Source organism: Sturnus vulgaris, chromosome 7 (genome assembly GCF_052056855.1).
Source record: "Sturnus vulgaris isolate bStuVul1 chromosome 7, bStuVul1.hap1, whole genome shotgun sequence".
Lineage (NCBI taxonomy): Eukaryota > Metazoa > Chordata > Aves > Passeriformes > Sturnidae > Sturnus > Sturnus vulgaris.
The window spans coordinates 26147362-26171930 of NC_142249.1; the positions used below are offsets into that span (position 1 = coordinate 26147362).

Consider the following 24569-nt stretch of genomic DNA (forward strand, 5'->3'; position numbering starts at 1 on the left):
GAAAGGGCGGGATCCTAGCGCGGACTCGGGCCGTGGTTGGCTGGGACGGGCGAGGATTGACCGGGGCGGGGCGCGTGGCGGAAGCGGCGGAAGCGGCGGCGGCGGCGGGGTGGGTCGGCATGGAGCCCGGGGAGGGCCCGGGGGCGCTGGATCTGCACGGCGACGAGGAGATCATCGAGGTGGTGGAGCTGGGCCCGCCCGGGCCGGGTGAGACGGGGCGCCCTGCGCCACGCACCGGGCAGGGCCTGCGGGGGCTCCGGCCTCCCGCCGGGGCACCGGGAGCGCTGCGGCCCCACCCCAGTGCCAGGCCCAGCCGGTGCATCCTTCCTCTCCCCGCGTTGTGCCCTGTTCCTCTGCGGTCTCCCTACTCTGGGTCTCGTGGCCGCGGCGGCATGGCGCATCCCCCTGCTGCCCCGTCCCGCAGGGACCCCTGCTGTCCCGCCGAGCTGGGCAGGCCGCGAATCGCGCCCTGACCTTCGCCCTCTGCAGATGACCTGGCCGAGGAGATGGAAGACGTGGACTTTGAGGACGAGGGGGCAGAAGAGCCCGATGCCGAGGCTTGGGAGTCGGAGGATGACGAGGGGGTGGAGGACGGCATGGAGGCACAGGATGACAGTGAGGTCACTTTCTCGCTTCACTCGGGTGAGTGCTGGGCACGGGCAGAATCACCTGGGACTCCATTCGGGATCTCCTCCCGTCTTGGCTTTCCCCAGAGTCCAGGGGTGCAGAGAGCCTTGCTAGGCTGCTGTCCCCAGCCTTCTTGGGACAGCCATCAGGACTCAGCTGCCCTAGGCTTGTTTCTGCCTTATGCTCTGCCAGAGGAGCCCTTTGGGCCTCCCATCATGGCAACTTGCCCCAAACTCATAGAAAGCCTCTGCTGTTCCTCTCCCACGTGAATTGATTCCCACTGGATGGGGTTGGGAGTTCATCTTGCTGACATCCCACATCAGCACGGGGTTTGGATCCTCTGGGAATGTCAGGTGAGGCGGGATTGGCACCATAGCCATGTAGCCTCTCTTTATTCTTTTGTGAAGCTTCTGTCTTCTGTGTGAGCCTTGACCCTAAGACCAACACGCTAGCAGTGACAGGTGGAGAGGATGACAAGGCCTTCGTGTGGCGTGTGAGTGACGGAGAGCTCCTGTTTGAGTGCTCAGGTGAGGTGCAGCGAACAGCTGTGTCCCAGTGTCTATCTGGACACATTTTTCTCTAGCTGATGCTGTGCTCCTGACCATCTTCCATAGCTTGGCCTGAGCAGTCTCTGTCCCCTGATGTTTGCAGGACACAAGGACTCGGTCACCTGTGCTGGCTTCAGTCACGACTCCGTGTTTGTGGCCACAGGTGACATGTCAGGGCTTATCAAAGTGTGGCGGGTGGATGCCAAGGAGGAAGTGTGGTCCTTCGAGGTGGGGGACTTGGAGGTGAGTGGTGCTGGGGGGAGCTCCCCAGCCAGCAAGTGGGGTGGCAGCACTTCTGTAACGTTGCTTGTCTCTCTCTGCCCAGTGGATGGAGTGGCACCCTCAAGCCCATGTACTTCTGGCTGGTACAGCTGATGGCAACACCTGGATGTGGAAGATCCCCAGTGGGGACTGCAAAACCTTTCAGGGTCCAGCATGCCCAGCCACATGTGGCAGGATCCTGCCTGATGGTGAGGCATGGGGCCTCTCTGGAATGGGAAATGTCACCAGCTCTGTGTGGGCATCTGCCCTCCTGCTTCTCACAGTCTGTGCTGCATGAGAGGTAGGGGGATGAGGGGGGCCCTGTCTCTATCTGCTGTCTCTGCCTCACCCAGGGAAGCGAGCAGTGGTGGGGTATGAGGACGGGACCATGCGCATCTGGGACCTAAAGCAGGGAATATCACTGCATGTCCTGAAAGGTAAGGAAAAGGTTTATCACCTGGGCTACTCCCTAGTTGGCAAACAGCCCCTTCTAGTGGGCTCTGACCTCTGCCTGGGTGGAAAGGAGACATTCTCTGAGAGCAGGAGGGAGCCTGGCACTGGGTTTCTCTGTCCCCACTGGTGGTTGTTCCTTGCGGGGGTGCTGGCAGAGCCGGGCAGGGTGGAGGCTGCATGTGGTATGTTTCAAGGCTCACTGGGTCTCTGTGGGGAGGACACACAAAGCTCATCCCTGCTGCTCACCCCCAGGCCAGGATGGCCATCAGGACCCCTTGACGTGTGTGGCCAGCAACCAGGATGGCAGTTTGATCATGACGGGCTCTGTGGACTGTCACGCCAAGCTGGTCAACTCCTCCACGGGCAAGGTGCGTCTGTGTGGGCAGGGCAGAGCCACAAGTGCTGAGGACCCCCAGGCCCCTGTCCTAGGTTGGAGGCAGAGCCAGGAGCACTGGAGACCCCCCCAAGCCCCTGTCCTGGGCTGAGGGCAGAGCCAGGAGCACTGGTGACCCACTGGTGATTTGGTGACCCCTCAAATCCAGGGCCGGTGTGCGGCTATCGGCAGCCGGCAGGCGGCGCCCTCGCGCTGCCGGTGGAGCGCGGGCTGGGTGGTCCCGCCCGGCTCCTGGTAGGAAGTTCCCTCTTGTTTGCTCCCAGGAGCTGAGGATTTGGGGCTGCGCCTTGTTTTAATGGGGGTGCAGACTCGATGTCGAGTACGAGCGGGACCTCTGTGCACGTGGGTCTCCTTCCCTCAGGGAACAGTCACCCTCCCTCTACCCAGGTGGTGTGCGTGTTCAAGATGGAGAGCGTGACCCCCAAGGCACCCATCAGTGAGGGCGAGGAGGCAGAGTCCAACTCAGTGGAGTCGCTGGGCTTCTGTAATGTGTGAGTGATGAGACAGCTCCTCTTCAGTGCTAGATCTTACAGGGCTTGTCATACAGATCCATTTGCATCCTTTGTGCTCAATCTGCTGCATTTCACTTGCCTCCATCCTCCCCAGCTGGGTGTGGAGATCCCAGATCACTTTGGTGTGAGGCCAAGGGACACCAGCTGCTCAGTCCTCTCCCTGCAACTGTTGGGATTCTGGGCTAGCCTGATGGACCACTACTTGGCTGGGATACTCTCCAGACAGCTGTTTTCCTGCCAGGACATGGTCATCTTCTTTGTAAACCATGGGCCGATTGTTGACTTGCTGTACTGTTGGGTTTCCCAAGCAGGGTGTTTAACGGCTCCGGCCATCAGGTTGTCTCTCACCTTCTCAATACATTGCAGCTTTCAGCATAGGGTTTGCCTTTTACCCAGATCCTTTATGTGTTTCCATCTCTGCTTTCCCATGTCCTATGTAATGCCTGTTCCCCTGTCTGTAGGATGCCACTGGCTGCTGTGGGCTACCTTGACGGCACACTGGCTATTTATGACCTCTCCACACAGAGCCTAAGGCATAAGTGCCAACACGAGGTACTGCCCTCCCCCCCTTCCCTAGGCCTGGGAGGTGGGCTTTGGGCCTTTTGGAGATCTCCCTCAGAGCCCAGGGGCCAGTTCCCAATTTTTACTTCTCCTTAGCCTTGGGCTTCCCCAAAGGGCAGCCACAGTCTCTGCACAGCAGATGTGCTCGGCCCTGGGGTCTGGTTCTCCTGTGGGGACAGCAGACACCAGGAGGGGGTGGGGGTACATTGGGGGAGCTAAGACTTGCTGGAGGTCCCCACTGTGGTCTCCCGTGCCCCAGTCAGGGATTGTGCAGCTGCTGTGGGAGGAGAGCTCGGCCGTGGTGTACACCTGCAGCCTGGATGGGGCCGTGCGGCTCTGGGACGCCCGCTCAGGGAAGATGATCAGCGAGTACCGAGGGCACTCTGCTGAAATTCTCGACTTCGCCGTCAACAAGTGAGCAGACAACCCCTAGACCTGTTCCCTGCTGGGTGGAGGGAGCCGTGATGGCAGGGGCCTCCAGCCTAGGAGCTCGAATCACAAGCTGTCTCTGAGTACCCTTGTGGTCTGGTCCCAAGGTGGGGCACAAACGTAGGTCCATGCTGAGACTTGGGGGTCTCAAGGGGTAGTGCAGCACTTCAGAGCTGGGCTGGGGGTGATGGTCAGGGATACTGGAAGCCCCCAGCCCCACCTCTGAGCCCTGTCTCCCTGCAGGGATGCCTCCATTGTGGTGACCACCTCTGGCGACCACCAAGCCAAAGTGTTCTGCGTGCAGCGCCCTGATCGCTAGAACTGTGTCAAGGGATGGTGTCCTGGCGCTGCCGTGCGCCTTGAGGGACGAGGGACAGTTTCACCACCCTTCTCCAGTGCGTGCTTTGTAATTTTTCCAGCCTGCCCTGCTTTGCCCTCACCCTCTAGGGGCCAAGCCAGGGGTTTTGTATGAAGATGTCTTTAATTATATAAATTATTTCACTTAACTGGATGCCATCTACTCTGCTTGTTGGGGGAAAGAGGATCTGGGGAGCTGTGCTCCCTCCTCAGGGATCTCCCTGGCATCCAACCATGGCCTGAGGATCAGTGGCAGAGACTCCCATCTTAGCTCTCCCTGCTAGGGGGAATGAGTGGGTCAGGATAGTAGGGAAGGGTGCAGGTAGGAGAATCCTGCTCTGTACAGTCCAGAAGTTCCCTAACAGAACAGGCTATTTCCAGATCTGGGTTCTGCACCCCTAAGTTCACCAGAAGGCATATGTTCCACAATTATCTCCCTTGGGGCTGTGACTAAACACCCCTTCCAGGGCAAGGTAGGTCACGTGCATTGACAAGCCAAAGTCTCACAGCCCTTTAAGATAGAAAGATCTTCTTTATTAATGAACCCCAACAGTATTTCTTCAGATACAGGAGTTTTGAACTCAAATACTCAGAAGAAAACAAGTTAATATTGCATTATTCTCATAAGAAATACTGCAACTTACTTCCGGTAACATATTGCAAAGCGAAACAGCTTGAAAAGAAAAAAAAATTAAAAAAGAAAAGAAATTAAGTCAATCAAACTGGAATTAAAGTTTTGTTTCTTGGAACGATCGAGTCCTCGCAAGCACAGCTCGTTTCTGCAGATTACTCCCCCAACTGTCGTACAAACAGACCCCGATTGCTTGAATTCCTTATGAGCCCACAGAGGTGCAACATTAAAAGCTACGATTATCGGGTAGCAACTGCCCCAACCTTCGTCCTCCACGGCAGCCTCAGCGACTCAGCGTTAACGGGTTGTGAACGTCTTCCCCCTGAAAGGATGCAGAGAGTGGTCAGCACAGCCCCAAGGGCCTGTGGGGCTTGCGGTGGGTGGGGAACACCTAGTGGAGCTCTCGAAGCTAGGCTGGATTTGAGTTCACAGAGTCTGGCTGCAGAACCGAGTCATGAGGCTGTGGGGAGGGGCTAACTCCTGCCCCAAAGCAGCATGCAAAGGGGACATGACAGGACAAACAGAGAAAAAGGACACCAAGGGGCTCTGGGATAAGCCGAAGGTAAGGGACCAAGTAAAACATTTTCACACAACTGTTCTCTATCCACTTTGCTGTGGACTGCTTGTTCACAAAAGGGAGCCAGACATCATGGTGGCCTGGCCCTAACCATCAGCTGGCTAAGGGCAGCCAGTTACTCTGAGGAGCTGCAGACACACTGGGCAGCAAGACCTGGTCCAGTGCCCACAAACCCCAAGGAAGGGCCTGGCTCCTCTCCCTGCCATGAGCTGGAGCTGCCCCCAGAGTTGGACAAGGCAGCTCTAATACAACAGTGTAAAAGCCCCAGGAATGATACCAAGGGCTTGGTAGAGGGAAAATTGAGAGATCAGGGCTTGCAAGGCCATGTATGAGCCTTTTGCAAAGGACCTGCCAGGGTTTTGCTTCAGACCCAACTCCTCACATGACATCTGAGGCAGTAAGCTGTGGGTCACCCCCATGGAACCCGAGCCTGCCCGGGACTGCAGTATGCCAAACTGAACAGGACTGAGTTTGTGGCTGGCAGAGAAGCCCAGAGACCAGGCCCTGCTTTGCTACTCACGTGATTGTTTTCATTTCTTTCTTCTCTGCGTCTGGACGGGCACGGTTGAGCACCTTGAGGAAATCTGACGTTTTCGCCCTCATACGTGTGTGAATATAGGCCTGTGTTTCATTAGGACAAAATGGGGACATGTCAGGATCCTGTCTTTATTGTCAGCTGAGATTTCACTGTCAACTGAGGACACATCAAAGCCAGGTCACTCTGAACAATTACCCTCACTTCTGTTCTCAGAAAGGAAGGAAACCAGATCCAAAAGGAAAAAATCCTATTTCACTGCTAGAACGGAAAGAAGAGTATTCTGTCCAAGAGCAGGGAGAAGGCAACGATGCATCACTTACCACCCTATGTGATTGGGGAGGGTAGTGGCAGACCCTAACGAGTTCTCAGGGGGCACCCTGTTCTCCCCTGCTTCTCCCCTTCAGCACCCAGGTTAGGTGGGCTGAAGCCACCCTGTATGCCCTGGCCCTCGTACCTTCGAGCACTTGATGTGATAGTGCAGGTAGTCCCGGAATGTGTGGATCAGGTTTATGGTGTTGTCTCTGGCTGCAGCATTGGTGTGACGGGGGAACAGCACTGAAAGAAGAGGCCAACACAGATCATTAGTACCTCCTGAGGCTCTACAAGGCTGTCAGGATCAGTGCTGGAGGCTTCGGGTGTGCTGCACTGAATCCCCGCCTTGCTTTCTAAAAAGAGCCCTTTACTCTTGACACATACCAAGACTAAGCAGCACTTGTAATTTTAAATACAAAGCTTAAGAGCACTTGTCCACATTTCCCACAGCAGAAGGATGCAGACAAGGCCAGGTGTCCAGAAACAATGGCGCTGTAGGAAACTGCATGATGCTGTATCAGTGCTTGGGAGATGCAATTAGAGGAGCAAGTTGGGAGGCAGAGCAGGGCACCCAGGCTGCTCAACCAATTTCAAGATCCAGTCTGCCCTGAGGTCTTGAAATTGGTTGTGGATCTTTGCCTGGCATCTTGCCAGCCCCATAACATAGACAGAGTTGGATACAAAGCAGGTAGCTTGCTTTTTCCATAAGGTGGTGCTCTGTTAGGTGTTCCAGATCTGAGGGCTGAAATAACATTTTGTTTGGGTGATGATCTCATCTGAGACTGTCAGATCAGGTAACCGGAATATTTAGTCTTAACAAGAACAAAGTATGTGCCATCCTGGACCTCTTCTTTCCATAGCTGAAAGCTGCCCAGGCCTCAAGGCCCCATTTCCACCACAGGAGGAGGGCAATGCTATCTTCACCTTCCCCTGCAGTATCTGTGCTCCATCTCTGAACTCCAAATTACAGGAATACTGGCCTGAGACACCCTAATAACACACCCAACCATCGAGAAGAGACCTATCCCTTTGAACATGGCAGGGTTTAGACTCCTGTCGACACTGCTACCCAGAGGGAAGTCACGGCTCTGCTGGCCACCACCTCTGCAGACAGGGGAATGTGGCTCATCAGTGTTTGGCCCAGAACAGAGGCAGAGCCGGAGACACAGAATGCACTGCTCTGCTGCTGCTCTCTGACTGCCTCTGCTGATCAAGCACTGCACACCTCCCTGCAGCTGGACAACCGACAAGTACAGTTGCATTAAAACTTTCACAAGAAACCTCCAGTCTCCAAAATATCACAGCAAAGCCACTCTTCCCTTTACTTCCAAGTACTGAACTTATTTTGTAGGCGGACACTAAACAGCTCACTGTCCACATCTTCTTGCCCACAGCAGAGCTCAGGTGACCTGGTACAGAAAAGGGACACTCCAAAGGAGCACACAAGACAGAATGCAACCCCAGAGTCCTTGCAGCCCTCAACAGCCCACTTCAACACCCAGGGAAGGTGAATTCCTTTCTGTTTCATGCAGCAACAGGAACCTCTCCTCCCCAAGCATCCCCAATCCTCAGAGCTGCCTGCTTACCAAAAGTGATGTAGCCAATATTATCACCAACGGCTGCGTCCGTGTCTTTCAGCTCCAAGGGTGGCTCCCTGTGGCTGAACAGTACCTGTGGGGCTGTGTGACTGGCCCGGCGACCCTCCTTGAACTCCTGAACAAGACAAAGTGAAGGTGATTCCCACTGCAACCCTTCAGCAACATGCAAATGGGGTTTCCTCACTCCCAAAGGGCAATGAGCAGAAGGCAGCCCAGCTTTCCTTGAATGGATTGAGTTCATCAGGCCAAACACCCTGAAAATAATCCTTTTTCCCAGCAAAACCAGCCCAAAATGCATGGCTGTCCTGGGTTTACACATGAGCATAGTGCAGCCCCTCACCTGGGGTGGCTTTCACTGTGTCACAACCCTGTCATGGGTGTTTTGTGGAAGGGACACATCAGTCTGAGCAAGCACACTAGACAGCACAGCTCCTGCTGGAACTTCAATGCTTCCATGAAAATGGGCAGTGCCCATCACCCCCAAGGAACAGAAATTTTCAGGAAGGGCTGCAAGGTCTCTACCACACCTAGTACAAAGGTTCTGCCATTTGATAAACCATCTCCTGCCAGAAGTCTGCCCAGGCATCAAGATGCATGTAAGGGTTTGAAGCCTATATATGAAGCCTGCTCCTCTTAATGCTTCCCTACACCTTGAAACAATACCTTCAGGCAGGGTGATCCCTTCCCCCACCTTTGACAGCAGCACAACCCCCACCTCACAGGAAATGTACTGGATCTGCATTTCAGGAACTGTAAGGACCATCTCTGTGTGGGGCTGGGAATGTCCAGAGACCATTCTCCTGCCCAAAGGCATGGCAGTCTTCCCTCTGCCTCACTGACCTCCATCCCAACCTACACATTATCAGCTACCCTTGGCCTCTCCTCTGAGCACAGTTTCCCTTGGAAAAGGCAGAAGCATCCATGTCCCTTTTAGAGGATCACTGGGGTTTCCTTAATGAAATGCTTAGCTTGCATTTCTTCCTAATTATGCCAGAGGGTGAAATGGTTCAAATGGCTTCACTGGTTAGTTAATGGCCACATTTTCTCCATGAGAGCCCAGATGAGCAGACACCATGCCCAGCTGCATTATGCAAGAGCAATAGCTGGAGGGAAAGAGCCAGTGTGACTCAGAGTGGAAATTCCTGTGGCTGGGCCGAGGCAGGGTTTGCTGTTGTAAAAACCAAGAATTCGGGACATGGAGACTCTGGGACAGCTGCTGCCTTGAAGCACTGCCATCTCCCCAGGAGCTTCGCTAACCCCATTTTGTTCACATCATGTCTCCCATCCCATTTTAAAAGCTGAATTCCAGGCTGAGGGATATGCTTGGTGGGGGAAAACCTCAAAGCCAGAGCAGATGCCCTGTCTGTAGCTAATGAACACAGCAAACAGAGCTGTGAAGACTGCCATTGCAACAGACTCCCTTCTGAAGACACCCAACACAGGTACATTGGCCTCCAGCAAACTGGGCCAGTAACTTGCTGTCCATGAGCCTATCAGCAGCATGGCCTGGCACCCTTGGGTGCCTGAACACCCTGCAGGTCCTGCTCCATAGCCATGCTCACACAGGAGGCTGGCTCCCCAGGAGCTTCAGCAGATGAGTGAGGTGGGCCAGTGGCACAGACGAACACAGGTACAAGCATGCACTGAACCTCCCCAGCTGCACACAGATGTTTCATTCTCCTCAGGCTGCACACAGTCATTCACAGACATGCAAAGTGCTTACTACAAGTCTCTCAATGCTTCCCAGCTAAACAGCAATTGGAAAAGGTAGCTGAATCCAGACTCAGCTGAGTCCAGTCCATAACTTGGCATTATGATTGGTTTAAACCCACAAATTCGGTGTATTCATGGCTCTAGAAAGGTCAAATTTGAGAGGCATCACACTCAACTGCTGAGTGTTTCTGCAGCATTTGGGCATTAGCAGGAAGAAACTTCAAGGTGAAGACCACTCTCAGCTCCTCCTCAGGCATGGCATGACGTTGTCTCACCCTTCCTCTCCCTTTACAGCCTCCTCAACATGCTCAGCTCCTCAGCTGGCTGGAGATCCCTACACCATAGCTATCCACATTACAGGGCCTCAGTGTGGAGACTGAAGTATTCACTGTAGTGTTTCTCATCTGTAACGCATAATAGACTTGATTGTCCAAATGAGCGAGACTATTGATGATAGAGATGCAAGAGCCAGGAAAATACACTGTCTATGCCTATTAGCATGTTCTTCTATCCCAGTGCAGCATGGAGCAAAGTATTTACGTGTGTTAAACCACCTTTGTGCTCACTTCAGCAGCTTATTTGGCAATGCTGCTTCAAGCAAGCAGGCATCTGAACTGAGGACCAGACCCTTTCCCTGTAATTCAGTTTCCATACCTGCATAAACACCTTTCCGATCACCACATCATCGTCGTCCTTAAATACTGTGCTGAACACAACCGTGACACGGTCCTTCTTTGCCTCAACATACCTGCAGGTGGGAGACAGAGAACCCACTGTGAACCAGAGCTAAGAAGTTCAACTGGATGAGGAAGCAACTGTGTGACAAGGTTAAGTAGATACAAAAGCCATTCACAGGCCTGACTGCCGTAAATTTCCCCTTCCTTGAGACAGTATTTACAAGGAGCACAACATTTCTGTTGGGAGTGGCCAGTTCCCCTCCTGCAGGCAGCCACAAGTGCTGCCACTAACAGAGACTCTTGTGTAACATCCAAGCAGCCCGAGGCATAAGCATTACCCTCATGGGATACTTGTGGCAGCCTGGGACAGGCCCTTATTACTCTGGCCAAAGCACGAAGCAGGAAGATTTCCTGACTTTCCACTGAAATACACAGCTGTGCACAGAGCAGACTACTGACCACTGTCCGACCCCCGTGCTGTTTAAACACCTACATTGTCTCATCATCCCTGTAGTGGATGACTGCTCTTTTTTCTCCTTCTTTGCCTTCTTCCTGGAATTTGAAATACTTCTCAAAGACCGAAGCAAAGCAGTTGCGCTTCAACATGCCGGCTTGGTGCACAATGGAATCCTTGTCTGCAGGAAGGTTCTCCAGGTCATAGAGCAAAGAGACATTGTAACCTAGGAAGGAACAGCCACTAGCTTTAATAATCTACATCGGGCCTTAATGAAAGCAGAGACCTTTTTTTAGAGAGACATCTACAGTCCCACTTTTGCCTTAAATCCTCCCAAAAGCCTCAGAGGTGAGATCTTCCCACTCCAAGCACTTGCCAAAAGCCGTGCCAAAACTCGGCGCGTGGCCATGGCAACGTTCCCGGGGCTCCTTCCCAAGCTCCCAGACACACGTGCTGGCTGAACTGCTCCCAAGTTTTTGAAGTGAGTAGGAAGAGATGTTGTCACAGGTAACCATGGTTTCCTGTGTCTCACAAAGCACCTATGAGAAGAACAAAGACTCCAACCGTGAGGAACAGAGGCTTCCTGGAGGAGGACTGCATAAAGCTTGTGCTACAAGCTGCTTCATTCCTGATGTGTCTGAGCTACCTTTTAAATTGGCAATTTCAAATTGCCATTCATTGTATAGAGAGCCTCAGATATCAAGCTCTTCAAGTGCAGCCTTCATATGAGCATTTTTCAGGTGACTTAAGTAATTCTGGAATTGCATTCACTCACACACACACACCGAGTGAATGATATTGAAGGGTTACCTGATTCCGGATTTACCAAGTAGCTTCCATAGACTTTCTTCAATACCTAGAAAACAAATTAAACATTGAGAGCACAAGCTATCAAGACTTGTTTCCTCCTGCACAGCCTAGGCCATATTTGGTCTTCTTTTAGAAGTATCAAATTACAGCACCTGCCTCCCCTAGTCTAAAAGAACTCAGACAAATATTAAGTCATCAACTTCTAGTACTATTGGCTGTCCTGCTCTAGGGAGGGCTCCCTGAACTCCACTGACAGGGGACACACTGCAGGAAAAGACTCAAAACTGGAACTTTTTCAAGTTCTTGCTAGTTGGATTTGTGTGGGGAAGAAGCCTTATAGCTCATACCTTCAAAGGAGAACAATCAGCAGAGCCTAACAGAACAGATCTGACGACTACCACTTTTCCTTCCATTCAAAGGCAGATGCAAAATGTGCCCAGTCCCTCTCCTCACAGGACGGCAAGTCCAGAGCACACCATGGCCTGGTGACCACACTCTGTCTCAGCCTATTGCACGAACAGATGGGGATCAAGAGGAGACTGCCAGGCAGGCTTGGATGCCTCCCAGAAGCAGAACCGCCTACAGCACAGCAAAAACCTTTCTTCAAACGTGATTACTGCTAAATTTTACATCAAAGGCAATTTCCAACTGAGCCATAGCTCTGTGTCAATGAGGGGGCTGGGAACAGGCAGTATTTCACAGAGAAGAACACAACAGTGCTGTGGCAGAACTGGCCCTCCTGGGATGACACCCACTACCACGTGGAAAGGATACACAGACTCTATGCATGCCAAAACCTCCTCTCAGCAGAGAGCCTGCCTGCAGTGGTGCAGGAAGATGCCCTGTCTTAGCAGGAAGCCCACTCAGCATTCCTCGCAGTGGGGTTTCCACCAAAGATAGAGCACAAAGAAGCAACATTGTCTGCAGGCAAGTACAGAAAGCAACATTATGACAAATGGAGATTGAAAAATGGAATTTCTATTTAGTCAGTACTTCCAAGCCAGTCCTGCACAGATCTAATTTTCCTCTAAAAGTTTATAGGAAGTTGTCTTCCACCACCACCACCACAATGGCTGCTGGTGCACAGTGCTGTCAGCCGCTCACCCACCATACGGGTTCTCTGGGGATCACACACTGCACTGATCCTCACTAAACATGCTGGGAAGGCTCCACCATTTGGGCTACTTGATGCTCCTCATGCCAGCAGCGGTGCCTGCAGTAGCAGGCAATGCTGCACCTAGAAAGCTCTGCATTCAGGAACCAGGAAAGCAGGACACTCAATCATATCTCTCCTGACTTAGGTGAATCTTATGGCAATTCGAAGGAATTCGCTTTGGATTCAAATCACCTGTTTCTCACCAGACTCACAATAAACTGACGGAGCAGTTTATTTGTTTTCTTCTAAGGACAGACACCCAGAGGCAAAAGCCTGCTGAAAAGTCCTGGGTGAACCCCATTCGCTAACATGTGGGGATTTGAAAACTGACTCAGGAACTGAGTCACACTTCCTGCCTTGCCATCCAACCACAGCTCAGAGAGGCTCCTTTTTTCTACCATAAATGGCCCTCTGCAGCCGCAGGGCCCAGTCAACAGGAACTAAGCCTGCGACTTCACACAGCAGCAATGAAAAGGGAACCAGTCTGCAAACCAAGGTCTGCACACGCAGCAGGACACCAGCACTTGCTTTCAAGTGTGGTTAAGAGTCAGAAGAGAAGCACCACAGATCTGTCTTGGTGCTTTCCTTCAGCTGTGGGCTCAACACATCAGTCAGGGACTATTTCTACATGGTCAGGCATCACTTTGAACTTGCAGAATTAATGGTGCCTTCTGCCTTTTAGGCTGCAGGGTCATACAAGATCACATTTTCCTGAGAGTGTGAACACGCTTGCCCTTGTCTTTTAGTGAAGTGCAACTCCTGGTTGGCACAGGGCTGCTCCTTTGACCACTGTGAGATGGGAGCACAGATGCTTCTCTAAGGGTCAGATGTTAGATCCATCAACATCACAGGGGCATTGCTGCCAGCACAGTATTTGTAGGCGAAGGCCTGGAGATGCTTACTCACCTCATCAGCACCATGTTCCTGGAGTTCCTTGTAGAATTTCAGAGAAATACTGACCATCACTTTTGTCTTGTCTCCATTGGGGTTTGAAATATGGTAAAGGACTCCATCAAAGTCTAAGAAGCAAGCAAGAGAAATGTGAGGGAACAGGAACCAGCTTCTATTTCTGAGGAAGGTTTTCCCTACAAGTTCTAGTAACTGCATAAAGTGACACTGCTCCTCTAGCTCCAGCCCTCACACACATAGTAAGAGAGAAACCCACAATTATGGAAAAATGGTAATGTCATGTAGGGAGACCTGCTATCATTCATAGAGCTGAAATAATTTTGACACCTGTCCATCACAGAAAGCTTTAGTCTAGTGTAATTTATGATCCCTGGCAAATCCACTTGTGCTCAATGTACAAGGATATAAACATGCAGAGACAGGAGCCTTCTGGATGGCCAGCACAGAAAGTGACTGACATGCCCACCAGGCCAGAGCTGCAGCCTGGAGGAGAAAACCTCTCTGCCAGCAAAGGCAGCTCAGCTGCTGCCTGCTGTGAGAGCTTCCACTTCGCTACGGAATGGGAAAGGCAGGAGGAAGGAAAAGGCAAGCCTCTAGCTACCTAGCAAGCTCCACTTCCCCATGGAGCTTTGCAGCTTACACAGATTCTTGATAAGCAAAAAATCAGTTGCTGAATGAATACTTGAACTTCCTTGGCATTTCTCTTCCTGAATAGCAAACTTGAGGTGATGAATCTATTTTCCCTGTAACCCCGAGTCAGCTTCCTCACAACCCAAACCAGATGGTGCTAAAAACATCATAATAAGTAGAACAAAAGGCAGGACTGGAGAATAGATGAAGTAAAAGAGAAGAGCTATTTAGCAGGCACACACCAAAGCACTACCATCAGCGAACTCAATGCTCTGGGGAAGTCCCAGGGAAGGCAGACAGAGAAATAGTGGGGCAGCCAATGAAGCCCCAGCTCTGGGGGTACTGCAGGGTCTCCACATTGCCTCTGCCCAGTGGGGTGGGCAGATTGTTCAAGCCAGCCCTTGGTTCAGAGAAGTCAAGAGAGCTGTGGAGCTTACCTGCAAATGTTACTTCTACTGCCTCTGGTTTATTTCTAAAAAGCAAAGAAAACAAAGAAGGTAAATGAGAACTCTAACAGCAGCCTCCTAGCTGTGAAGGAAAGAGGATTAATTTCCAACGCCTTATTTCTCACAGGCAGCTCTTCCTCAAAACCCTTTTATCTCCTGCTGTCCTACTAGTAGTAACCTTTGAGAAGAGACCTTAGACTTCTTCCCCTTCCTATAAGCACCAGTTTCACCCCAGATGATGTAAAATAGACTTTGAAGCTGGCACAGATTTCTATTATTTCTAGTTTATGAATTGATTTTGACATTACAGATTTCCAGTTAGAAATGCCTAAGAAAGCTACTCCTTTCTAAGAAGTCTGTTTGCACAAGCACACACTGTACGGAACAGCCACAACACAGGTTTTGGAAGAGAGGATCTTTTGTAAGGTCCTGCAATACCAGTTCATGGAAGGAGCTGAGTAATCCTTCCTGACACAGTGCCCCCTTCGCCATCAACACCAGCTCTGCAAATGTGTTGATATGACTTCGTTGCAGAGAAGACCCCTTTTCCAAGTTAGGTAAGTATTAGCAGTGTTAGGAGCCAAAGAATGAAACTTTCCAAATGTTCATTTCATCCTGCTTCCCTTCCAAAACTCCCCAACATTTTGTCAACAGCCTCTGCAGAAAAACCGTAGCTGTGGATGTGCTCTAACACTGTCCTGAGTGGTCTCTGGGACCCCTGATCAGCAACAAAACCCTTTGTAAGCCAAAAGCACATCACATCTTACACTGTGACTATGAAGAACTGCTTCTTAACAAACTGTATTTTGACATTTGTCCATGATCTGTGAAAGATTAGGACTCCACAAAAGATATAACTGTTTCTGGAAGGTCATTTCATTGGGATGGGCACTACATAACTGCTTTCACAGCTCCAAGGGGAGTGGTATTAATAGGTCATTCTCCAACAGGGAATTGATGCAAAGGTATCTCCACTGCTGAGAGCAGGCGTGTAAAATGAGAACAGGATAAAAATGCCAGCCTGCTACTGCTATTTCACACAGTATCTCCATTTATTTTTCAAAAGTAGATTATATTAGAGTACAGGCTAATAACACTGCTGCTAACAGAAATCTAGTCTCCAACAGTTCATTACCACCTGTCTGAACCACCATACTGCAATAACTCTCCAGAGTAAAGGTAGTGGTCTCAACTATGCTGCTGCTGCTGCCCAGAGACCAGCTTCAACCATTTTGCTGAAACTTGCTCTTCCACACACTTATGTGCTAGTGGGTACTGGCTACACCACGGTACATACACTGAGAAAGGTGGGGGGAAGTGATGACTCAATATCTACTTTCCCTGAGCATATTTTGTAAGAATTTAAATTATTTTTATCTCAGCAGCAAGCACTTTTTTTCCATCAGCTTTTCTGCAGCCAGCCTCACTCTTGGGAAGGCAGAAATGACCACAATGTGATAAAACTCAAGCTGGGCAATACAGGGAGACCAAGGCACTGCATTGCATTGATCCCAGACACTTACCAGGTCAACATTTTACTTCAGTGGAAAGGGAGGAATTAACTCTCAGATAGAGATCCTAAGTGAAAATGAAGAGGTATTCCTGCTTCTTGAAAGTGATAAGCTGTGAAAGGCTACAGTGCTTTTTTTTGTCTGAAGGCTGGGGAGCCTCTGTCTTTTGTGCCATCTTGCTGAAGATAAAAACCACACACTTGAAAGAAGTGGTGCAAGTGCACCCAAAGAAGGTTCTTTAGTTTAAAAGCTGTGCCAGCTACCTGTGACCTCTCTTGCTTTCATCTCCCCTTCCCAGCTGGGCCTGAGACAGGCTCAGCAGGCATCCCTGGCTGCATATTTAGCTTTGGCTCTTGGAAAGGGGAGCAATTCCCCTAGCCATGTCCAAGCCACTTCTGCTCACTGACGATGGCTCAGAGCAGAGATGAAAGAAAATCCCAGAGATCCCACTCGGTCAGTTGATGCAGACGTGTTCTTCTTTTAGAGCACCACACTCATACGTGGGAATCAGCTTGGATGGCAGTAGAAAATTTTATAAAAAAAGAAACCTATGTAGGAAGCTTTAAAGATAGCACAGCCAGGCACATGAGAGCTAGGAATATTAAACAGGACACATCCTTAAACCTCTGTTCCATCTTCTCAGAGTTACACCTTTCAAATCCCATTCTCCACACATAGAGCTGACAGCTCCCGGAGCCCCCGCTCCCAGCAGAGCCTTCCAAACACAGCACCTCCCTCTGAGAAACACAAGGAAGTGGCTGACAGCCAGTGCACTGGAGTGGTTTTGCTGAGGAAGGATGATTCCCCATTTGCTTGCCCTGTACTCAGGGGATGGCAGAAAGATCACCCATCACATAATTGAAGAAGCAGAGCAAGACCATGTACAGGAGCCAGCTGATGGCTCTGCCCGAGAGCCTTTGTTCTGCACACAAAAGCTCACTGCTAACACAGCTGGGTTTGAGCCTGTTATTGTGCAAACGTCATTTCTTAGAGAAGTTATTTTAACGCTGATTTCCCAAGTGGCTTAGTTCCAGTACTTGGGGATGGTGAGGAGGGGGAGTATTTAAGGGAAAAGAAGGTAACTGGGCGGAACTTTGGGTGCTGAATATTCAACCACTTCCCGGCACAGCCTCAGTGAAGCAAGAGCTCACGTGAGACGCATACAGAGCTCCTCGCAGCCACGCTGGCCCTGTCACCTATAGCACAGTGGGTTTTCCGCCTCACTGGGCACACACTTAAGTAACCCAGGCCTGGCCTGGCCCAGGAGAGGACAGGGAAGAGTGCTGGAAGTGTGTCTGGGAGCAAAGTAAGCCCTCTTAGCCTTTCACAGTTCAGGAGCTTTACAATCACAGTGTTTAAAGTGCTTCTATTTATTTCTCTGGCTACTCAAAATGTTTCTCCAACAGAAAAAACACTCCTTTTGCTACTACCCGGATTGTTGTTCCTGCATCAAGAAGTCCCCAGGCAGAAGAGAGAGAGAAGGTCTTGCCTCCAGCGTTCCATAGTTTCTAGATGAGCAACAATGCTGCAGGACACACACACACGTTCACTTCCCCTTGACCTTCCAGCAACCCCATCTTCTACCACTAGAAATAGCCCTACGGAGGCACAACGTGTCCTCTCTGTGTTCTGTCCTTCCTGCTCTTGTGCAGGTGAAGGCTCAGTGCAGAGGATTCACAGCAGGTCTGGGATGGGGCCTGTACCACTGAGGGTGGGTACCAAGTACTGTCAGGTTACTAGCATGACCCCGAAGAGCTCTGTCTGGTCTGGTGTGCTCTGGTGTCCCTTGCCTCCACGAGAAGACCCTCCACACCGATTGTGAGAATTGGCAGTCTAGCAGTTTGGTGCTGAATGACTCTAAATCCCAGACTGTAAATCCGAACTGGGAAGCCTAAGAGGTCCTATGGGATTCTCTTCTACCCCTGATCCAATATGCTGAGAAACAGACTAAGTCTAGCTATACTCAGAGGATTTCAGACAGGACACCTCATGCACTTCTGGGGCAGAAAGCTGCTGTAACCCCTGCAAGCTCCTTACCTCCAATGCTACCTGTACCACAGCATCCCTCAGTGACCTTCCCTGTTTGCTACCCTCTGCTCTGAATGGACAATAAAACCAGATCATATCAGGAATAACTGAGATGGCTTCTCTCTGCACTGAACACTGAATGCAGACCAGACCTTTCTATAAACCCCTGCCTGAAGTCCGATGCTAAAATGGCAGCTGTTCCCAGCAACAGTTTGTGATAACAGTTATCAGGTCTGAAGTCAAACCCATACCAAATCCCATCTGCCCTCTGCTTGTAACAATAAAAGACCCTGACAGGTTTTACATCTTCTTCCCTGTGTTCCTCCTATTCATCTCCAAATGGCTCCTACTCCCTGTCTATCTAATACAGACCCAACTCCAAATCAGATTTTTCACCCTGGCAGAACTACAGTGCCCATGGAGAGACACCAGCGAGCACTTAAGAGCAATAGCAAATCTTTTTTCTGACAGCACTTCCTCACTTGACTCGGACAACTTCCCTGTTTCATTCTCAGGCCACAAAAGCTCATGCCATATTTTACAACAAATTTAAGAACTTGGCTGACAACCATACTGAAGCATCTCCCGCATCACAGTTAAGGCCTCTACCAAATAATGGAGAATGGCAATAATTTCAAAAGCTGCAGGCATGCAGATACTCTAATCTCTTGCCCCATAGGAGAGGGGGGAAAAAAGGGTATTTCAAAGCTTAAAGCTCTGAGCAGAGCTTTCAGATCACCAGAGTCAACACACAATTTGGATAAAGTGAGCCAGATTCAGTGACAGACTGCAGGCTCTCGCTACAGAAAGGTCACCTCAATAAAAAAAATTATGAGCAATGTCTAAAATTATCTGAACAGTTCCTCCAGTTCTGGGCCCCACTCAGCTAACAAAAGCCTCTCTGCGTAAGCTGCAAGAGCGTATGTTATCAGAGAGCTCCCACAGCTCTGGCAGCACACCCACCATGAACTCCAGCAGGAGTGCTCTGTCAGGTGGGTGGTGCTGAGCAGTGTACAGCAGCCTCTACACATGCCAATTCTCCCCTCCTGGTTAGGTGACCCCTCCATGCCTAAGCTTTTCCCTTGCTGTGTGCCCAACAACCTGGAGGAGCAGGCTGGTAAGAAAGCAGTGGGATTTACAGTGGACAAAGCACAGATGGTCCTGCAGCATGCTGGCACTGGCAGGTCCCCTTCCAGCCAGATCTTTGTTCTGTGCATCCTCAGCTGTAGGCACATAGCCTGTGGTTCCCCACCAGAGTGATCCAGAGTTGTGCCAAGTCTCTGGAGAAGAGCCTCATTTTGCACACGCTTTTGCTGTGTTTCTTTAGTACAATGATGGATACCTACTCTTCGCTGGTGTCAAGCATTGGTGGCTGCCGTGAGAACCACTGTCTGAAGATAAAACAGAGCAGGCTCCTCTTAGGAACCCAAGACGAAAACTGAGGCTGGAGTGATGACAGAACCACCTCTGAAAGCCTAACACTTTTCAGATTTGGCTTTTCTTCCCTCCTGTTCCCTGTGCTGTTGCACAAAACTGGAGCACTGCCTACTTCCAGACAGAGGTGGTTCACAATCCACTGTTAATGCAAAGTCACCTTCCCCGGTATCCGAAGCAGGATGTGCTGTGACAACCCAGGAGCTATGCTCCAACACCAACAGCACCCTCAGTCAACGTGAACAGCCACGAGCATTGCCCGTGCCAGCAAAACCCAAGGGTACCTCTTTCTGCCAGCCGCATTTCCCGAGCACTCTGCAGTCAGGCAGACTGAGTTTCAGCAGGTGAGTTTGTGCCTGGAGAGATGTGCAGCTCCAGGCTGGGCTTGTAAGGACACTGAGCCAGATCCTGCCACTACGGCTGAAGGAGGTAGATCTGATCCCTGCTCCATGGCTGCACCATGGTGAGCAGCCATGACACAATGAATGGGCTGAGGAAACTCATCTAAGCTAAAAATACCCAGTTATGCCTGTTTAATTTTAACCTAAGTCACTTCCCCAGTCCTGTTTCCCTTGAAGCCACAAAGATGCCCGTGTCAGCAAGAAAGAGGGGGTAGCAGAGGAACAATCTCTGGTTTTGGTGGGGTGTCTGAGCAACCCTGAAGCACTGGAGCCACATATAACCACAGCCACTCTTGAAGAGAGTTCCTCAGCAGTGCCTGGCAGGATTCAAAGCTCCTCTACTCTCCCAGCACACCAACAGCCTCCAGACGCTCCTCAGTCTCCGCATGATGAACTCACTTCAAATCACTCCATGAACACGAAGTTCTAACTGCCTGGTTTCAGCCAGGACTCAGTCTGTCTGAAAGGCAGAGCTCTGCAGCCCACAAACATCAAGTGACCGTAGGTGGGAAATATCATAAAGCAGGCGGGTGCAGCTCCAGCCCAGCTCCTACCGGCTCACAGGAACCACTCTGCAGCAGGGAAGTTCAAGCTTCAGATGATTTCCTATGCAGCTAATTGTCAGGAAGCCCTGCAGAGCTATACCTACTAATGGCTGTAAAGAAACCAACAATTTAATTTGAGATTCTCTTCCCTCCGCCCCCAAACTAGGAAAACACATGCTGTACCCCAGCTATGCAAATTTGTGTTCTTTTGCACAGTGGGTAAATAATAAGTAACAGTTTATTAATTTACTGAAGATTTTGGGTAAGCTGTGTATGACTGGAGAACCAAACTCTAAGACCAAGGTCCTGTGCCACACTTTCACTGGGGTCAGTTAAGTTAGAGCAGGACAAAACTGGATGGCAAATCTGTTAGTGTCAAACAGAATAAGTATTCATCAGACTCAGAAGACAATTATCAAAATGTTTTACACTTAAAGTGTTTGTGGGTTTTTTTTTATGTCTGTGAGATTAGCATCTTCCAACTAGTAGAGTTCATATCCTCACACAACATTTCTATCAGAAATGGGAAAATCCACCTGTGACACCAGTTTCCAGGCAACATCTCATGTACAAATGAATTGGTCAAAAGCTTATGGAAGTTTTCTCTTGACATGTAAAAAAGCTCATGAGTCAACCTCATTTCAACAAACTTATCTCCAGGTACTGACCTGATATTCCCACATTGCAGCAGTAAATTCCTAACTCAAGTTATTTCAACAGATTCTGCTAGCTTTAAGCTTTTATTTTAAAATGTGGTTGGTTTAAGAGAATAGATTTAAACAAAGAAATTACTAGAACTAAATAAGGAAAAAAAAATCAGATCTATTGAAGTCCATTATCTGTTACCACCTTGATCAAAATATCACGTTTCAACAATGGCTGTCCAAGGAGGTGAGATTTCCATGGGGTTTGCCCACAAAACCAAATTAAATTTGAAATTACCCTATTTACAGGTGGATGCTGCCAAGCCCCAAGGACCTTGTCCGAGGAGGACTCTTAGAGGTGGGTTAGGCCCTGTCTCAAGTGCTCATCTCTTTCTGCAGTCCTGCCAAGGCACCTTTCACACTGAGAACTCCAGGGACACCTGATGGACCTCCACACAGAGCAGATTTTGACATATATGACACTAACGTTATGGCAGTTAATGAATCCCAACTTCTAAATGTGACCTAGTTTTATATGACAAGGTGAAATGTGGAGTGTCTCCCACCTGATAGCCCAGGAAAGCTCTGCAGGAACCTGCCAAACTATGGCTGCACTGCAGTAGAGGGGAACGACACAGCCCACGTCACAGGACAAGTCCCTGGCAAAGGATTTGGAAATGAACCCTGCCCTGCCCCACTTCCAGGCTGATGCTGAAAGCCAGCAGGCACACCTAGCTCTGAGACAACCACTATTGACAAATCCCTGCATCACATCTGCTGCACTTCTGGGTTAAAGCAAATAATGTAAACCCAACTCTGCTCTAGTGTCCAGACTCACTCCTCCCAGTCATCAAATTTTTCAAGGCTTGACCTTGCCCTGATTGTCCTGTATTCATCCCCAGGATACACCTTGAAAAACCATCACCAAAACAGCAAAATACAGGAGCCTCCAGGCTGAGCATCACAGGAATAACCCAAGAGCTGTGGCCATAGGAAAAAGAAATATCACTTGAATAAATGTTTTGTAACATCCTTTCCTTAGAAGACTTGAAACCAGGAGAAATCTCCCTGCACTTGGCTGGATGGGGGACCCCAGAAGAAAATTCATAAGTAAATGTCTTCCTCACCTTCAGCAACACTGAAGGCACAAAACTTATCTGGAAATGCCATCTGAAGAACAGAACATGCCATAGATGACTAAGAGGCTGAAGCAGAGCACCATCAGCCACCCTACAAATTGATCTAGGAGCAACCAGTATGTCAGGCACGTGTGCTAACTCACAAGTGAGGTGGCCTTGCCATACAGCAAAATGGAAATCTCAGCGGCCTGCAGGCTGGTGCAGGGCAAGCAACCGCAGCTCTGTCCACAGAGTCAGAGTTTTGGGGTGCATCTAAATCTTCAAACTGTCCCTCCATGTCACATCAACACAGACACATGCCCGTTCTTCTCTCTCCATCAGGAAGAGTAACTTGGCACAGACTATTGATTGACAAGCTGTTCTGACACTCACTATGAACCTCTGTACATGCCATATTTCCTAATGGATGCAGCTGCAATACCACAGTGGTCACCTGGGAGCTCTCTCTGCTCAGTGCAGTGCCTGTACTCTGAGGAAACTTGTTGCATTAAATTATCAGGGCTCAAGATGAATCAAAATCTGGGAGCAGTTCAGCTATTCTCCAAGACAAAGCAGCTGTTAGATTATTTTATGGAAAAAAAAAAAACAAAACCACCAAAACAAAACAAAAAACCAATCTGAGCAACAAGTCAACTGAGAGTGGGGGGAAAGCAGAGTAAGTGGCCTCTGACAAGGTTCTGCATGCAAAAGGCTGAGAGCTCCAAAAATCGCTGGAGAAAAAAGGTAACAGAAAAAGGCAGCTGCCTGGGGGGGTCCTTTCCTGGAGCAGCCTGAGCCCTGCCTTATGAGGCGCCAGGGCAGGCTCCACCCCAGAGATAACACCACTGTGCTCTGCCTCTCAAGGCTTTCCCTCTGTACAAAGGTGTCTCAGCAGGCAATGCATCGAGCCCACAGGCCACTCGGCTGCAGATAAGGACATTTATACTGAAGGGACTTCCTCCCAAGCTAAGCTGTGTCCTCAAAAGCAACTTTACAGCCGTGGTGCAATTCTCGCAGTAAAAAAACCCACTGGCTACCCAGGGACTGAACTGTCCCAGCCAGAGATGCGGGTGTTAAGAGACCCCTCAGTCTGCCCCTCAAGGCCATGACACCCACAAGGCTGGCACCAGCGGCCGTGGCTGACCTGTGTGCCTGTATTCCTTCTGCTCGAAAAAGCAAAGAGAGAGCAAGCTAGAATTTGCTCTTCACCCCCAAAGCAAAAGGCTGAGACCGTGACTCCGTACACAGGCTTCTTGTTCCTCGGCTCCCCCTACATATTCTGTAGCAGCGCTGGCACCACGCTGATGAAGCCCGCTTTGCCCAAAGCAAACATCCTGCAAATCCACCTTCCTCCCTTCCCAACTTCCTCCTTGTCCAGGCCCTCTCCTCCAGTCCACCTCAGCACGGCAATCTCTGATACTCTTCCCGGATCCGTCCTGCTCCCCCGGAGCTCTCCATTGCTCTGGCACTAACGACCCCATCCAGCCCCACTCTCCCCTCCAGCACTGCTCTGTCCCAGCCTGCCCCCTTATTCCCCAGGCCTTCCCTCTGCCCATCCCGGCCGCTCGCAGCTGAGTTCCCGCACCGTGACTACCCTTCTCCCAGCCCCTGCGCCCTGCAAGCCCCCACCCCGTGCCCGCTCTGTCCTCCTCGTTCCCGGGCCGCCACCTGGTAGCACAGTACCCGCTGGCTCAGTGCCTCTCCCCGCCACTCTCCAGCCCCACATCCTGCCTTGTCACCATTCCCCAGCCCCCTCCTTCCGCCCCTCTCAGCCCCATCCTCCCCGGCACTACCCGCCAGGCTCTACTCTGTACCGGGGCGCCTGGCACGGCCCGGGCCCCGCCAGCCACCGCCCCCTCGCCCCTCCCTCGGTCCGCGGACCCGTCTCCGCCCCGCCCCGGCTCCCCTATTCTTACCCGGCGGCCGCGCCCTCGAACTTGAGCGTGAGGGTCTCCTCGATGATGCGGTTGTTGACCTCGAGCAGGATCATGTCGGTGCCGGGAGCGGCTCTGAGGGAGCCGAGCCCGCTGCGCGCACCGGGGACCCGCCCGAGCCTGCGCCGCCGCTTCCGCTCTCGCGCCCGCGCGTCACTTCCGGCTCGGCGCCGCCGCAGGCGCAGCCCCCGCCCCGCCCTGCCCACCCGTGATGACGTCACAACCAGCTCCGCCCCGCGGCGGGTGGGGAGAGAGGGGAGGTGCCCCCTAAATGGGGTGGGACATGGGGTAGGACACAGGCGGAGTGGGTTGTGGGGTGCTAGTGCTATGGGCATCACCGCCAGCTGGGGTGAGGCAGGGA

At 51.0% G+C, this 24569-nt stretch overlaps 2 protein-coding genes across 2 annotated transcripts; one reads left to right on the plus strand and one right to left on the minus strand.

Moving 5' to 3' along the window:
• Positions 1–53: 53 nt before the first annotated feature.
• AAMP (angio associated migratory cell protein) lies at positions 54–4864 on the plus strand. Its single transcript, XM_014888058.2, has 11 exons — positions 54–207; positions 490–642; positions 1035–1154; positions 1279–1418; positions 1501–1645; positions 1790–1873; positions 2142–2257; positions 2671–2774; positions 3257–3347; positions 3616–3770; positions 4029–4864. The coding sequence occupies exons 1-11, from the start codon at positions 120–122 to the stop codon at positions 4102–4104; spliced, it is 1272 nt and encodes a 423-aa protein (XP_014743544.2). The 5' UTR covers positions 54–119; the 3' UTR covers positions 4105–4864.
• On the minus strand, positions 4655–24324 carry ARPC2 (actin related protein 2/3 complex subunit 2). The gene is made up of 10 exons (XM_014888061.2): positions 24191–24324; positions 14585–14619; positions 13515–13627; positions 11453–11498; positions 10682–10868; positions 10166–10259; positions 7787–7913; positions 6343–6443; positions 5871–5971; positions 4655–5095 (listed from the first exon to the last, which is right to left on the minus strand). The coding sequence occupies exons 1-10, from the start codon at positions 24262–24264 to the stop codon at positions 5071–5073; spliced, it is 903 nt and encodes a 300-aa protein (XP_014743547.1). The 5' UTR covers positions 24265–24324; the 3' UTR covers positions 4655–5070.
• Between the last annotated feature and the right edge of the window lie 245 nt (positions 24325–24569).